Raw genomic sequence first — 13,855 nt, 5'->3', positions numbered from 1 at the left:
AGAACTCAGTTGAGCTTGTTCAACACGCAAACGAAATTCACTTTCCTTATTGATTTCGACCATATGCTCTTTCTTCTATTCTGAATTAGTTGGCGTATTATCACATCACTTACATGCTGCTGGCGAGAACTGCCAACTAAGGATCTGCTCTGCAATGACGTAAACCTTCTCACACAAACCAGCCTCGGCGCCCGATAGACAGTCGGAGGACACAGATTGTACGTGACGTAAGACTTGCAGCACGAGATCGAATATCTGACACAGGTCGTTTTCCTTGAAAATTAGAAATATGAAGTTGGTAAAAAAAATTGGACTCCTGGAGATATGGTGATACTCGCAAATAGATTAGGTTAAATTATGAAAATAATCTTTCAATATTTCACAAGGTAAAAAAGCAGATAACCGGGACAGTATATTTCAAAGTCCGGTTCCGGCAGTTTGAGGTTTTGAACCGCTAACGAAAGCCCAGCCATCTCGGTTGACAAACTGTCATTACCTTTAGCATTAAATAATTAATTGCAATAATGGTTGCATTCAATCAGTTTTTCATTTTTGATTTAGATCAGTTTGGATCCAAAAGTTTTCAATGAAGTGCTTCAAATCAACCGAGCAGAGACTTGGACCCGAGACATTCAGACGACAAACCATAGTTGTGTGACGTACATGGATCGCACCCACCTCGAATTGCCTCTTACACTTGCTGTGTTGTTCCCAGGTCACACCGACTCCGCTAGACCTGTCGGATGCGGAGAACTCTGTGCAAAGAGCGGATAGAATCGAACACGCGGTTTTCTCCTATTTCAAGAACAATGCTATTACCATCTCAAACAAGCATGCATAACTCAAAATGGAACAAGGGTCGTAACAAGAAAAACTACATTTCGTGGGAGGCATACAAACGTGATTGTAACTATTTTATAAAGTGACTGTCGGATATCATATAGATAGGGAAAAAATAAAACCATCATCCTAAAGGTAATCGCCAAAGAAGCGTACCCCACTATCTCATTGTTGTATTTAAAAAAATCGTTATTACAGAACGTAAGTGTAACATAATTATATTTGAATCATCTCGAGGGCCGCATGAAAAGATTTTGCGGGTTACAAGTGGCCGCGGGTTGTATGTTGTGCAGATCTGATCTAAAAGAATTTAAAACACAGAATATATCAAACAAATGTGACGTGGAAATGTTCATGCAAGTCACGTGTTGGCAGCAGCTAGTTGATGATTGGTTATTCAAAAAAATACAGGGTAAAAATTGAAGGCGGTGACACACCAAGCATCAGGAAAATAAACGTCGTCACTTTTACATCGTTAACCTCCAGGAAAATGACTTTGTAAAAATGAAAAAATTCGTTAGGCTTTCTTCTTCGTCTCTCGTGTTGTCGCTTTATGTCAGGGCATCCGTTGGTTAGCCACTGCCTGGTGTCGTCATCGATGGAAACTAGGCCTTCCATACCATGAGGTGGTCTGTATAGCCGGCAATCCTTGATAATGTGGGCTGCCGTCTGCATTTCACCACACTCACAAGCAGCACTCTCTGCCAAGCCCCAGCGCAACATGTCTGCACCATAGCGTCCAACACCAGTGAGCAAACGGTTACGCCTTGATGAGGCAAGTCTAGAGAGGCCATGGCCCAGCTGGTTCTCGGGCGGGGATCTAATTACTTGGCGAAGTGGGGATGTGCTGCTTGACCATTGTTCACACCACGCCGAGTGGCACCACTGTTTGCTAGGGCTTCCACCAGAGGCTGCCAGAAGGTCTTGTGCAGCGCGTACAAATGGCTTTCTTGATTTGAACCGCTGCTTTGGTGGATATCTCAGCGTGGTTGCGTGTAGCAGATGGCCGGGGTTTAGGGCTTTACGGCTCAGGGAAAGAACAGCACGTTGGCGCCGTAGTGCAGCTGGCTCAATGTTTGCGAGGACAGGCAAGCAGTCAGTTGGAGTTGGACGGAGGCAACCTGTGACAGTTCGCAGGCAGTTGTTGATTGGCACATCGACAAGGTCAGTATGGGCGTTTCTGCACCAAATAGCAGCACAGTATTCAGCAGGGGCGTAGACTAAGGCTAAACCACTTGTTCTCAGCACTGAGGGGCTAGCACCCCACCTTGTACCAGCAAGACGTTTCAAGAGAGCAGAGCGAGCTGTCACTTTTCCGCGTAAGTGTTCTAGGTGTTTGCGGTATGTAAGAGACCGATCAAGTCAAACCCCAAGGTCAAGCCTTAAAGCAGCCGGCGGCCATGGCCGCTAAGTAGTGCTTGAATGACCGCCTGTGCTACCTCCTCCGTCGGCCAAGTTTGGCCGCCGGTTTCTTCTAGCCAATTATTTAATTTCGCATTAGAATGATCGTGGATTAAATGTCGAAAATATGTAGTATCAAAGAGTGACGCAGAATTAGGCCAGCGCATCATAGTCACTACTGTTGTATTGAATATATCCAGCTGCGATCACCAGCGCTGAAAGTCTTGTTTGCAATTCCCGATGTTTATTTTAACGAAGCGTTAATCCGAAGTGCTAATTTACATCAGCTGGCAATATTGTCGTTTTTATATCGATTCAATGTTGTCGGACATTGAATCGTTGTTAAAAAGGAGAACTAGGTTAGTTGACATCCGTGGGTAAAACACATGTCTTCATAGTTGAGAACGCTGTGGGTTAGTGACTTCACACCCTCAATGGTGACATCATAACGGAATAAATGGTCAGGTTTTATGAAAGGCGGTATGCAGTTGAAACAATTTACTGAGCTGCGAGCAGTTAAATCAATTTAGGGTCGTTAGATGGTCCCGCAGTACCGGATTACAATCCCGATAAAGCATTTAATGCGTGGTACAACGATTCTATTGCAGGACGTCGCCCAGACTTCAACAACGCTAAGTGATCATTTTAACATTGTTGCAAGTTTAATGCTATTTACTTGTGCTATCGTTATTGTATTTTGGCCTCCAAGCACGCAGATTTGGCCGCCGAGAAGGAGCTCTCGGTAGGCCACGATGGCTGCCGGAAAAAAACACGAGTTTCAAGGCCTGCAAGGTATGTGGGTGTGGCTTCAAAAGGAAGTGTCCGGCCGTTATTTTGGATGTTAATTTCCCTGTTTGAGTCTCTATTACATAGGTGGAAGGCAGAAGTCACGGTCTTCGCTTCACTCAACTTGAGGCGCCATTGGTGCAGATAGGAAGATAGAATGTCCATATCCTTAGTCAAGGTGTTCTGCACTGTTTCCCATTTGCGGTGAGAATAAAGAATAGCCAGGTCATCTGCGTATGCGTATTTATTAGAGGAATTATTTGGAAGGCTTTGAGTGAAAGTGATGTTGTGAATGGTTTTTCTTACTTCCTACCCACGTGTGTTGTGAAGTGTTTGTGGCAACTGACAACTCAGAGCTTTCTTACCTTTGGCGGCTCTCCAGAAGCGACAAGTTGTGTCAGGTGTTGATAAAACGGGGTCCTCCGTGAAGGATCGCCGTTCTCAATGCTCGACCGCTTCAACATCACAGCAAGAACGTTGCAAAGCGTCTCCCGTACAAACCCGGTCGTGCTGAAAGTGACAATGAACCAGGCTGTTGATGCAAGATGGAATCACAGAGGCAACAGGTGGCTATAGCTTCTGACTCTTCACATACGTTACACAAGAGAAACTACGCAGTCACACAAAAAATCAGCATCATATCGATCTAAACACAATTGCGCCTAGTCTTCTTATTCAATATTTTGTCAGCTGTGTATGACGTATGGTGTCCCAGCATACGTAAGCCTAGCTGACTCAAACAGCCACAATAACTGATTCATCGACTTATAAAGGCAGCAGTGATGATATCTGTGAACAGTCCAAGATGAAGGCAGAAGTCGAAGTAATGCGCAATAATGTTATCGGATAACACTATTATTAAATAGGTATTATAAACTGACTAGTGGATTAGGCCTACTGCAGTTCAAGGCGCGGCATAGATAGTAGAGGCTGGAAGTAAGATGCAAAAAAGTGAAAACTGCACTTACTTTGAACGATCAGTGATGAAAGTTAGTACAAACTGCTGCAAGGAGAGCTTCACTTCGGCTGGTATCACGGTCCACTCTCGAATGATCGCTTCCTTCATGGCTGCGGCAGCTTGGTACTGTACCGCGTCGGCTGTGCTTGTTTCTAGAGACAATTCATTGGAGCAATTAGTCTGTGGCAGACTACATCGCCACTTAATTATTTCCCACATGCATATTGCAGATGAAAGGTTTTTGAACATTTAAATAGCTGCTAAACTGTTTAGAAGTTTAAGACGAACACTGTGATGTTGATAAAGATCTAACTTCTTTGATCTCATTAATTCTGTCATCAATGAGATCTCTGAACGATCTGGATCGTCGTATTGTCTGAATCGCGGTTAACATATTCCAACGTTAGTGATGCAAACGATGTTTAATTGTTCACACAAAGGAAGCGTTTGTAGTGTAATTTCAAACCAACTTGATTCAAATGCAACACGCGGTTGAGGCACATGAAGTTTACTTCAAACGTGGCATTTGGATAAACCCGGACAGCAAATCAGTAATTTTTTTCCCTTCTTCACCAATTTCCAACAATGTCAAAAAATGACTAATTTGCTGTCTGGGTGGCAGTACGGCGGCTCCGTCAAACAAACAGACAACTGACCTAGAATAGTCGTGCAGACATGATAGGGAGCTTTTGATTTCCGGAAAGTCATGAGAACCTCTTCCGCTTCTTGTCTCTCTTCAGGGGTGACCATATTAGGCGCGGCAAGGGATATACGTGTCGCATATTCGATTCTTTTGATATAATCCATTCAAGTAAACTAACTTACAACAATAACAATCTGCTGACAACAAGGTGGAAATGTAAAACGTGATAATCCGGCCAGAAAATCAGTCCTTTTCAACATTAATTTAACGTTTGCAGACGTTGAATCAATCTTGAGAAAGCCTGATTTTTCCAATGGGGGGGGTATAACCAAAAGGTATTTTTGTACAATAAATAAAAAAAAAATAAAACAGCAGTTTTTCAAAGGAGATCAAAGTACAAATTAAATCAAGATGTTTAGTTAGCCTGCACCTGTGATATGCATTATGAAAGTATAAATACATTGACGAACGTACCAAAAAACAAACTATATCAAACAATTTATAAATTACTAATCTTGGCAATTTTGACAAAAAATCACAATGTGTTGCATTACAGTGATAAAGCAAACTGACAGTGTTGTGTAAACATTTCTACAGAGCCGCATAAATGCACAGTCGCACAGTGTTACTTAGAGCGTGGCCTACGAGAATATACACGGCCCTACAGTTTGCCTTGAATGGCAAAAATTAGTAGGGTAACTTTTGTCACGAAGTAGCTGACTTTCTAGCGCTGTATCAAGTGATAACATGATAGTTGTATTTCTACAGCACACCAGCCAACAAATTAGTCCTTTTAGCATTAATTTAACATTCACAGGCGTTGAATCAACGTAAAAAAGAAGTGCTTTGCTCAACAGCAGAGGTTTTTGGAGCTATTGACTGCAATCCTAATATAGTTCAAAGTGATCCTTTGAGTAAAACCAAATAAAGCATAAAAGCAACTTTAATTCGGCATTTCAAATGCATAGTCAAACTAAACACAAAACATTAAGGAACAATTGCAGTAGAGTGACGTAAACCTCAGACGAGAATAATGATAGGACGTCATTGTTGTCAGACATTAATCAACCACGAATAAAAGTGAGCACAGTAAACAATTGGTATGCACGCGTCAAAAAACATTGTGAACTTAAAATAAAATGTAAAATGTTAACAATCTTTTGCTTTCTCTCAGCTAACGTGCATAAAATGGAACAACAGTTAGAATGCAACGTTTTTTTGAGGATTTGCAAAGCCGCTTAAATTATGTGCAAAATGGAGATATCGTATTTGGCAACTGATGTCACAGTTAGTCACTGTCCTCACGTAAATAATTCTATTTCAACTGCTGTACAATACTGACCTAAAAAAGATACAATACTATACGTAGATATCACAACAGCCAGGATTAAATGTCGCGCTTTCGCCGTTTATGTTTGAAATGCAATATTGCGTCTTTTCGCACTGAATCACTGGACATTTTTCGATTATTATTAAAATACACATTAGTTATAATTGCATTCACAAACTTGATGTTTGCAAAATGCTTTTGACACAAAAAGCTCAATGGCATATCATTTAAGAGCAAAACATTTTCTGCAGCAGTTCTTTCACTCAGTTCGCTTTGCCTCATCACGCTGAGAGCAGTATCTAGCATGGCAAAACATTTCGATGTGTAATGAGCAAGATCAACAGAAGGCAAAGTTAACCACCTCGTGACAGTTTCAAAAGATAGTCATATTCATTGACAAAAGGTTCACTACTAGAAGAAATTAACAATGCATTGCATTCAGCACACTGTGAACGTTTAACGATTTTTTTTGCACAGTACCCTGCCACGACCGCTGCAACTTCAACAGCGTTTTTATCCAAGCAACAGTTTTTAAGTTCTTCAGAAATATTGTTTAGTTTGTTTCTTAATGTTAGCAAAGCAGTATCGTTGATATCAGGCCGAATGTCCGCATTCCACATGGAAACCGATTCTTTTAAAAGAGTCTTAATAGCTAAAATTCGTTGGGAAGCTTCAACTTCACGCAACCCTACTAAAAACCGTCCACCACTCATTTGTCTATATTTTGAAAATGTAAGTTCCAGCGGATCTGTTTGGAAACGAGATGTTAAAACGTATCTGTTGTGTTTTTAGCTCATTCAATCAGAGTCATACTGGAATTCTGTTTTATTATAAAATTGCACAACCAAGATATAGTGTGAAACCTGCAAAGTAAGCCCAAAACGAGAAGTGCCAATTAACAAAAGCAGGCGGATGAATACTAAGCAAAAGAGAAGACCTGAGGGAAACGAAAACAAAGTACATCGTTTCAATGCAAATAAACTAAAATACATAACACCTCCCCAATAAAATTTATGACCACCCATAACGAAGAGGTGGTTGGCGTCTTCTCTTTGATCGCCTTAATGTTTGTTCTTGATGCGATGACGATGATGGATCGTCGGTCGCTATCGGCGTCGATGAGTCCTCGGTCGCTATCGGCGTCGATGAATCCTCGGTCGCAATCGGCGTCGATGAATCCTCGGTCGCAATCGGCGTCGATGAATCCTCGGTCGCTGTCGGCGTCGATGAATCCTCGGTCGCAATCGGCGTCGATGGAACCGGAAACTCGTCAGCTGTCGATGACGACGTGACAGTAGTCTCCCCTGGGTCCCCGTCTTCCGGCGAGATGTAACGCGGACGTAGCTGGTTGATATGGCGTCTCCATATTGGACCTCGAGGGTCTACTCGAACCTGCAAAACTACGACTCCCGTGTCGCTTCACCACGACGGCAGGAACCCACCGAGGGCTTCGGCTTTGCCTGGAACCAAAGTATAAAGCATAACAAGGATCACCAACATCGAAGTTAATTGTTTTCCGGTTTTGTTTCCGAGGCGAAGGACTCGTCGATGGTTTCGTGATCTGAGCTGAGGAAGGAAGTAAAATATCTAATTTAGTACGTAGTTGTCGGTGGTTTAATAACTCACTGGGAGAGTAACCACTGGCATTAGGCGTACGGCGAAACTGCATCAAGAATTGAGTGGTGGCACTTTTAGGCGGTAACGACGATTTTCTCAACGCCTGCTTGAAAGTGCGCACCAAACGCTCTGCAGCACCATTCGTAGCTGGATGGTATGGTGCTCCAGTGATGTGGACTATACCCCTAGCTTTACAATAATTCTTGAAGTCTTCTGAAGAAAACGTAGTCGCATTGTCTGAGACAATGGAGTGGGGGTATCCAAAATGGGCAAAATCCTGCTCTAAAAGATCAATGGTAGCAGACGTCGATACGGAAGAAGTTGGGTGAATAGAAGGATACTTACTATAAGCATCGGTAACAATAAGCCAATTATGACCTAAAAAATTAATAGCGTGATCGACATGAATTCGACTCCAAGGCTTCTCTGGAGCTATCCATGGGTGGATAGGAGCCTTGCTTGGTGCAGCTTGATGCTCACCACATGTAGTACATGTTCGGCAGAGGTCGACAATGTCCGCGTCGATCTTGGGCCAGTAGACTGCTGTCCTGGCCAGCTGTTTCATTCGCTGCATGCCGAAATGACCTTCGTGTAAAAGAGAAAGAATATCATTGCGGAGTTTAAAAGGAATAACTACTCTAGAACCATATAATAAACAACCATAACATGTTGTTAGAGAATCAGCAACTCTTCTAAACTGTTCGATTGGATCGTTAGAGTTTGATTTCGCAGGCCATCCTTCTTGTGTAAAGCGAATGATTTTAGACAAGACTGGATCCTTGGAAGTTTCCTTGCGCAAAGTAGAAGAATCGGAATGACTAACCTGCGAATCCAACGTATCAATTTCACAGACAATATCAACATCATCTGCACTTTCCTCCCCATCAAAAATTGTGTCATCGTTGGACGGAAGACGGCTCAAGGCGTCAGCATTTTGGTGATGCGTTGTTTTGCGATACTCTATAGTATAACTAAATTGACTCAAAAACAACACCCAGCGTGCTAACCGGTTAGCCGCCAGCGAAGGGGTAGGTTTATCTGGACCAAAAAGTGAAAGTAAAGGCTTATGGTCCGTTACCAAAATAAAATTCCTACCGTAGAGGTATTGGTAAAATTTCTTCAAAGCGAAGATGATAGACAAAGCCTCCTTTTGGATTTGGCTGTAGTTTCTTTGAGCCTTCGTCAAGATTTTCGACACATTTGCTATTGGCCTCTCGCTTCCGTCCGGGGAGCGGTGAAACAGTGTGGCGCCAATGCCCACGCTTGATGCGTCGCACGCAATTCCTAAAGGAAGCAACGGGTTAAAGTGTACGAGAACATCTTCTGCGGAAAGAAACGTTTTTAATTTTGCAAAAGCGCATTTTTCTTTGTGTTCCCAGCTCCAAGGAACACCACTCTTGGTTAAATGATATAACGGTTGCGCTATCGTAGAAAATTCTGGGGGCATAAACTTAAAATAAAATTGAACCGACCCCAGAAAAGAACGTAATGTTCCAACATTGGAAGGAGCAGGCATGTTCAGTACAGCATCGACTTTAGGACCCTTTGAAATCCCCTGTTTAGAAAGAACATGACCTAAGTACTCGACATTTGCCTGGGCAAATCTACATTTTTCCTTCCTACATCTAAGACCTTTCGAAGATAAACGATCGAGTAGTCGTTTAAGGTTCTGGAAATGCTCTTCCGCTGTAGCTCCACTTATCAAAATGTCATCCAGGTAGACTGCTATACCTGGAAGGTCACTAGTTAGATCATCCATTATCTTTTGGAAATGGCCTGGGGCAGAAGAGATGCCAAATGGCATAACATTTTGCAGTAAAACCCCTCTATGGGTACTTAATGCCAATATTTTTCGACTCTTTGGACCTAACCTAATCTGGTTATAAGCATCTGCCAGGTCAATCTTAGTGAATCCGTGGCCACCCCCTAGTTTACGCATTAAATCCTCTGGAAGAGGCAAAGGGTGCCTGTGAGTTTTAAGTTGTGGATTAACCGTCGAAGAATAGTCACCACAAACCCTTAATTTGGATTTCTTACCTTCGGTAGAAGCCTTGCGAACTGGTACTACAGGAGTTCCCCAGTCGCAAAATTGTACAGGTGTCCAGATACCTTTTTCTATGCCGGCGTCATAGGCAAGAGCTAAGTCTTCTTGAATGGCGAAAGGCACTGGTCTGGGCTTTGAAAACACTGGTTTACTCAGAGTTAAACTCAATCTCTAATTCGTAATCCTGAAGACAACCTAACTCAGGTTTAAATAAGTCTTCGTATTGATCACATAACTCGGAACAAGATTTTTGCAAGTTAAAATCTATGTCGTTGTGACGATGAATAGCATGTAAAGATGAAGAAAAGAACTTATCTACCGAAATATCTAGTGCTTGAATAGCATCACGCCCTAATAAGTTAAGATTAGGGATTTCACATACCATAAATTGAACTGTGGTCGTCTTTCCCGATTTGTTGCAGCTCGCTTCGGCTGTGAAAGATCCAACAATAGGCATCGAGTGCTTACTTGCCGACTGAAAACGTAGCTGCGGAGTCTGCAAGATAGGGTTGCCTAGCTGCGACCAAACTTCAGAAGAGATGAAATTTCCCCCTGTAGCTGTATCAAGTTCCATTAAGACGGGAAAAGACTTAATAAAAATTCGAACCTCGAGTTTAGGAACTTTACACGATGAATTATGAACAGTATTTACCTCCTGTATGCAGTTGACCTTAGAAGAATGAACTTGAGCGGCTTTTTTACGACATGCGGATTGTACATGCCCTGTAAGTTTACAGAAATGACAGATCGCATTTTTAAATCTGCAGTTGTTAGCAAGGTGATTAGAGTTACCACATCGATAACACTTACTTTGCTTGTTCGCATTAGCACTGGCCACTGTAGCTTTCTTGAAAGAATATCGTCTATCGGTGCCTTTAACTTTATGTACCACCGACGGTTCAGTGCCAAACACCGTCTCTTTAGCCACTTTTGCAGCGTCTTCAGTTTCTATGGCTATTTCAAGAGCACGTGAAAAAGTAAGATCGTCAGGTTTAATTTTAAAGAGAGCTTTAAGAACTGCTTTGTTTCCAACCGAGCACATAAAACAAGTACGCAAAGCTTCATCTAAAGGATTAGTAATAGAAGAAAAGTCGCACGTGGCAGCGGCTTGCCTTATTCGTGCACCCAATTCTGGAACAGTCTCACCTGGTTTCCGCTTCAAGTTGCTCCAGAAGCGAAATCGTTCACGAATAACGAAGCGCTTAGGGTCGAACTGTGCCTTCATGTAATTCGAAATTTCCTCCATTGTAAGTTCATTGATTGGCTTTGCTGTAGACTCTTGTGCGGCCAGATTGAGGATCATCTTGTAGATGCTGGTTGACTGGTTAGTGAGGAAAACTTGAGCCTTCTTATCATCAGGAACGGACTGTGCTTTTACAAATGTGCAAAAACGTGACCAATAATCAGTCCAAAGTTCTAAAGTTGAATCAAACTCACAAAATTTAGGAATGGCTTGAAATAACCGATTTTGGTTTTCTGATTTGCATGGAATTTTGAGGGCTGAAATTAACTCCTTCAGTTGTTCTTCATGATGACGTTCTTGCTGTTGCATTTGTTGTCGTGCCTGTTCTTCTTGCTGTTGCATCTGTTGTCGCATCTGTTCTTCTTGCTGCTGCCTTTGTTGTCGCGCCTGTTCTTCTTGTTGCTGCATTTGTTGTCGCATATGTTCTAGCTGCGACTGCATTAATTCAACCACCTTGTCTATATTGTAAAAATTAAAAGTTGTAGAAAGTAAAACTCGTAGGGACTAAAACTGAACACTTCTGCGTACCACTGTAAGTTTCTCGTTCAGACGTTCAGCATCCCATCCTCGTCGCCAAATAACTCTGTTGTGTTTTTAGCTCATTCAATCAGAGTCATACTGGAATTCTGTTTTATTATAAAATTGCACAACCAAGATATAGTGTGAAACCTGCAAAGTAAGCCCAAAACGAGAAGTGCCAATTAACAAAAGCAGGCGGATGAATACTAAGCAAAAGAGAAGACCTGAGGGAAACGAAAACAAAGTACATCGTTTCAATGCAAATAAACTAAAATACATAACAGTATCCAAAACCATCTTCCAACAAACCTTCTATAAGTGAAGCTGTACATTTCAATGTAGAGATCATAGCAGAGCTGGTTTGTTTACTTAAAGTGAATTTCTTGGCGTTTGGACACTGCATATCCGCCCACATCTGAAACCATTCAGCTAACTGTCTGAAAAACTTTGGTTTGTTGTCATTTTGCACAGCAGCATTTCCAAGGCGGTAATTTGAGTTAAATTGTTGCTTGCTGTTGCTTATCGTCCACCATATGTTAATTAGCTTTAAAAAGTTAGATGCATCTGGTCTGTCACCATAGTAACTTTCAACAGCAGCTGATGTGGTCGGATCAAAAATTGCAAGTGCAAGTGGAGCACTTTGCTTGTTGTCACCAGGAAGTAAAGATTTGTATGACAACTTGAATGCTTTACGTAGATTGCCTTGTAACTTTTGGTCTTTATCATAAACATTATGAAGCAATCGCCATGAAATTTCTCCTCCGGGTAAGCAAATATCATCAAAAAAACCATCAAATTGAAATGCGGGAAATATAAAGCTACCAGAGTTTAATAGGTTGTTTCTTAAAACAATGAAAACTATTAATACTACAAAAAGTGCTCAATGCCAAGCAAAAAGGCAAAGCAGAGCGAATTATCTTTAAACCTGTACTTAAAAAATCTTTAAACCTGTACTTCCTGAGAAGATATTAAATATTGCAACTGTAATTTAATCTGCAAAAAAAACCTCTAAACCTGAATTCCTGAAAAGATATTAAATATTATAACCTTATAATATTTATTATCTAATATCTTTTCAGGAATTCAGGTTTAGAGGTTTTTTTTGCAGATTAAATTACAGTTGCAATATTTAATATCTTCTCAGGAAGTACAGGTTTAAAGATTTTTTTGGCAGATTAAATTACAGTTATAATATTTAATATCTTTTCAGAATTATCGATTCTTTGCTGGTTGCATGTTTTTTTCAGACTTTCTGATGATCCGTTAGGTGAAACAATTTGTAAAGGCTTCAGATAGTAATAACTATATTTGATTTAGGTTGTTTCTTATATTTTTCATGAGGTGAACAGAATCAAAAAACATATATGAAATAAGTTCTGGTTTGCTGGGATGATTAATTGCATTTACATGTGATGCAACGCCATACTTACGATATAAATCTGCAAATGCAGCAACATTTGAGGAGTGATTGTCTGATATGATGGCACGTACCTTAAACCCAACTTCATGAAGACATTTTATACTTTCATCAATATGAGATGCTATCCATTTTCCTTCAACTGTTATTTCAGGAACAGCCTTAATTACAAACGGTATATTTTTTCTGAGACCTACAATCATAAAAGTCATAATTCCTTTGTATAGATTTCCATTTGGATCACTTCCAACAAGCTGCCCACTGTGATACTGAACACCTTTTTGAAGATACATTTCGTCAATTAAAAGCACAACTTCTTTGTCAAGTTTTTCTTGCTGAAGTAATAATTTTGCTGTCTTCAAAGGTTCAATCCCTCCCTTACTCAGTTTACTTAATAAACTCAGTGATGGCAAAGAAAAGTTTTTCAGCATCAGTTTGTATGCTGGGAGTGAAGTGTACCTCAAAATAAGTGCAAACTGCAAAAGATCAGCAGAATACTTTGGACCACCAGTGGTTTTCTTGTATCTTGATCTGGTCAGTTCATCAAGAAAAGGATGCAATTGATCTTTATCTTCTGCAGTGTTGTGTATATATGATGGAAAGTTTTCTAAAGCAGACTTGCTTTTTAGCTTACAGTCACCACCTTTTCTAAACCAATCAGGCAGTGGTATAGGTGATGACTTGTAAAATAGCTTAACATGCATTGATCGATCAACAACAATAGTCTCTGTTACAACAGGTATGTCATAAATTTTGCAGTTTTCAAGTTTGTAAAAGGCAGTCTTACTTTCTTCCAGATTTAAGTTGTAATCTTTGGGACAGAGACTTGTGTCGATATTGATAAAATCTCTTATTTCATCACAAACTTTAAAGTCAATTATTTGATCTGGTAATGTGGTTTGCCTTGAAGGTGGTTTTCTGGAGGTTGAAGGTGAAGGCAATACCGAGGAGGGAATGTTTTGTACTTCACCATAAATTGATGGAATAGGGTCCAATTCCCATCGCAATGTTGTGCGGTTGCCAATCTTAAGATATTTAAACTCAAAATGCTTTGCAC

General features: G+C 40.9%; 1 protein-coding gene across 1 annotated transcript in view; it reads right to left on the bottom strand.

Annotated features, from left to right (window-relative positions):
* The window catches only part of LOC145777163 (exportin-4-like), a 33,658-nt gene extending 28,866 nt beyond the window's left edge, over positions 1 to 4,792 (bottom strand). Inside the window, exons 1-5 of the mRNA XM_082588471.1 lie at positions 4,642 to 4,792; positions 3,996 to 4,137; positions 3,393 to 3,537; positions 679 to 795; positions 114 to 273 (exon numbers count right to left, since the gene is read on the bottom strand). Coding sequence (XP_082444597.1) covers positions 114 to 273; positions 679 to 795; positions 3,393 to 3,537; positions 3,996 to 4,137; positions 4,642 to 4,792 — 715 coding nt within the window. The remainder of the gene's footprint in view (positions 1 to 113; positions 274 to 678; positions 796 to 3,392; positions 3,538 to 3,995; positions 4,138 to 4,641) is intronic.
* Positions 4,793 to 13,855: the final 9,063 nt, after the last annotated feature.

Source organism: Aplidium turbinatum, chromosome 9 (genome assembly GCF_918807975.1).
Source record: "Aplidium turbinatum chromosome 9, kaAplTurb1.1, whole genome shotgun sequence".
Lineage (NCBI taxonomy): Eukaryota > Metazoa > Chordata > Ascidiacea > Aplousobranchia > Polyclinidae > Aplidium > Aplidium turbinatum.
Note: the sequence above shows the minus strand (reverse complement) of the source record. Positions and strands in the feature narration are given on the sequence as shown.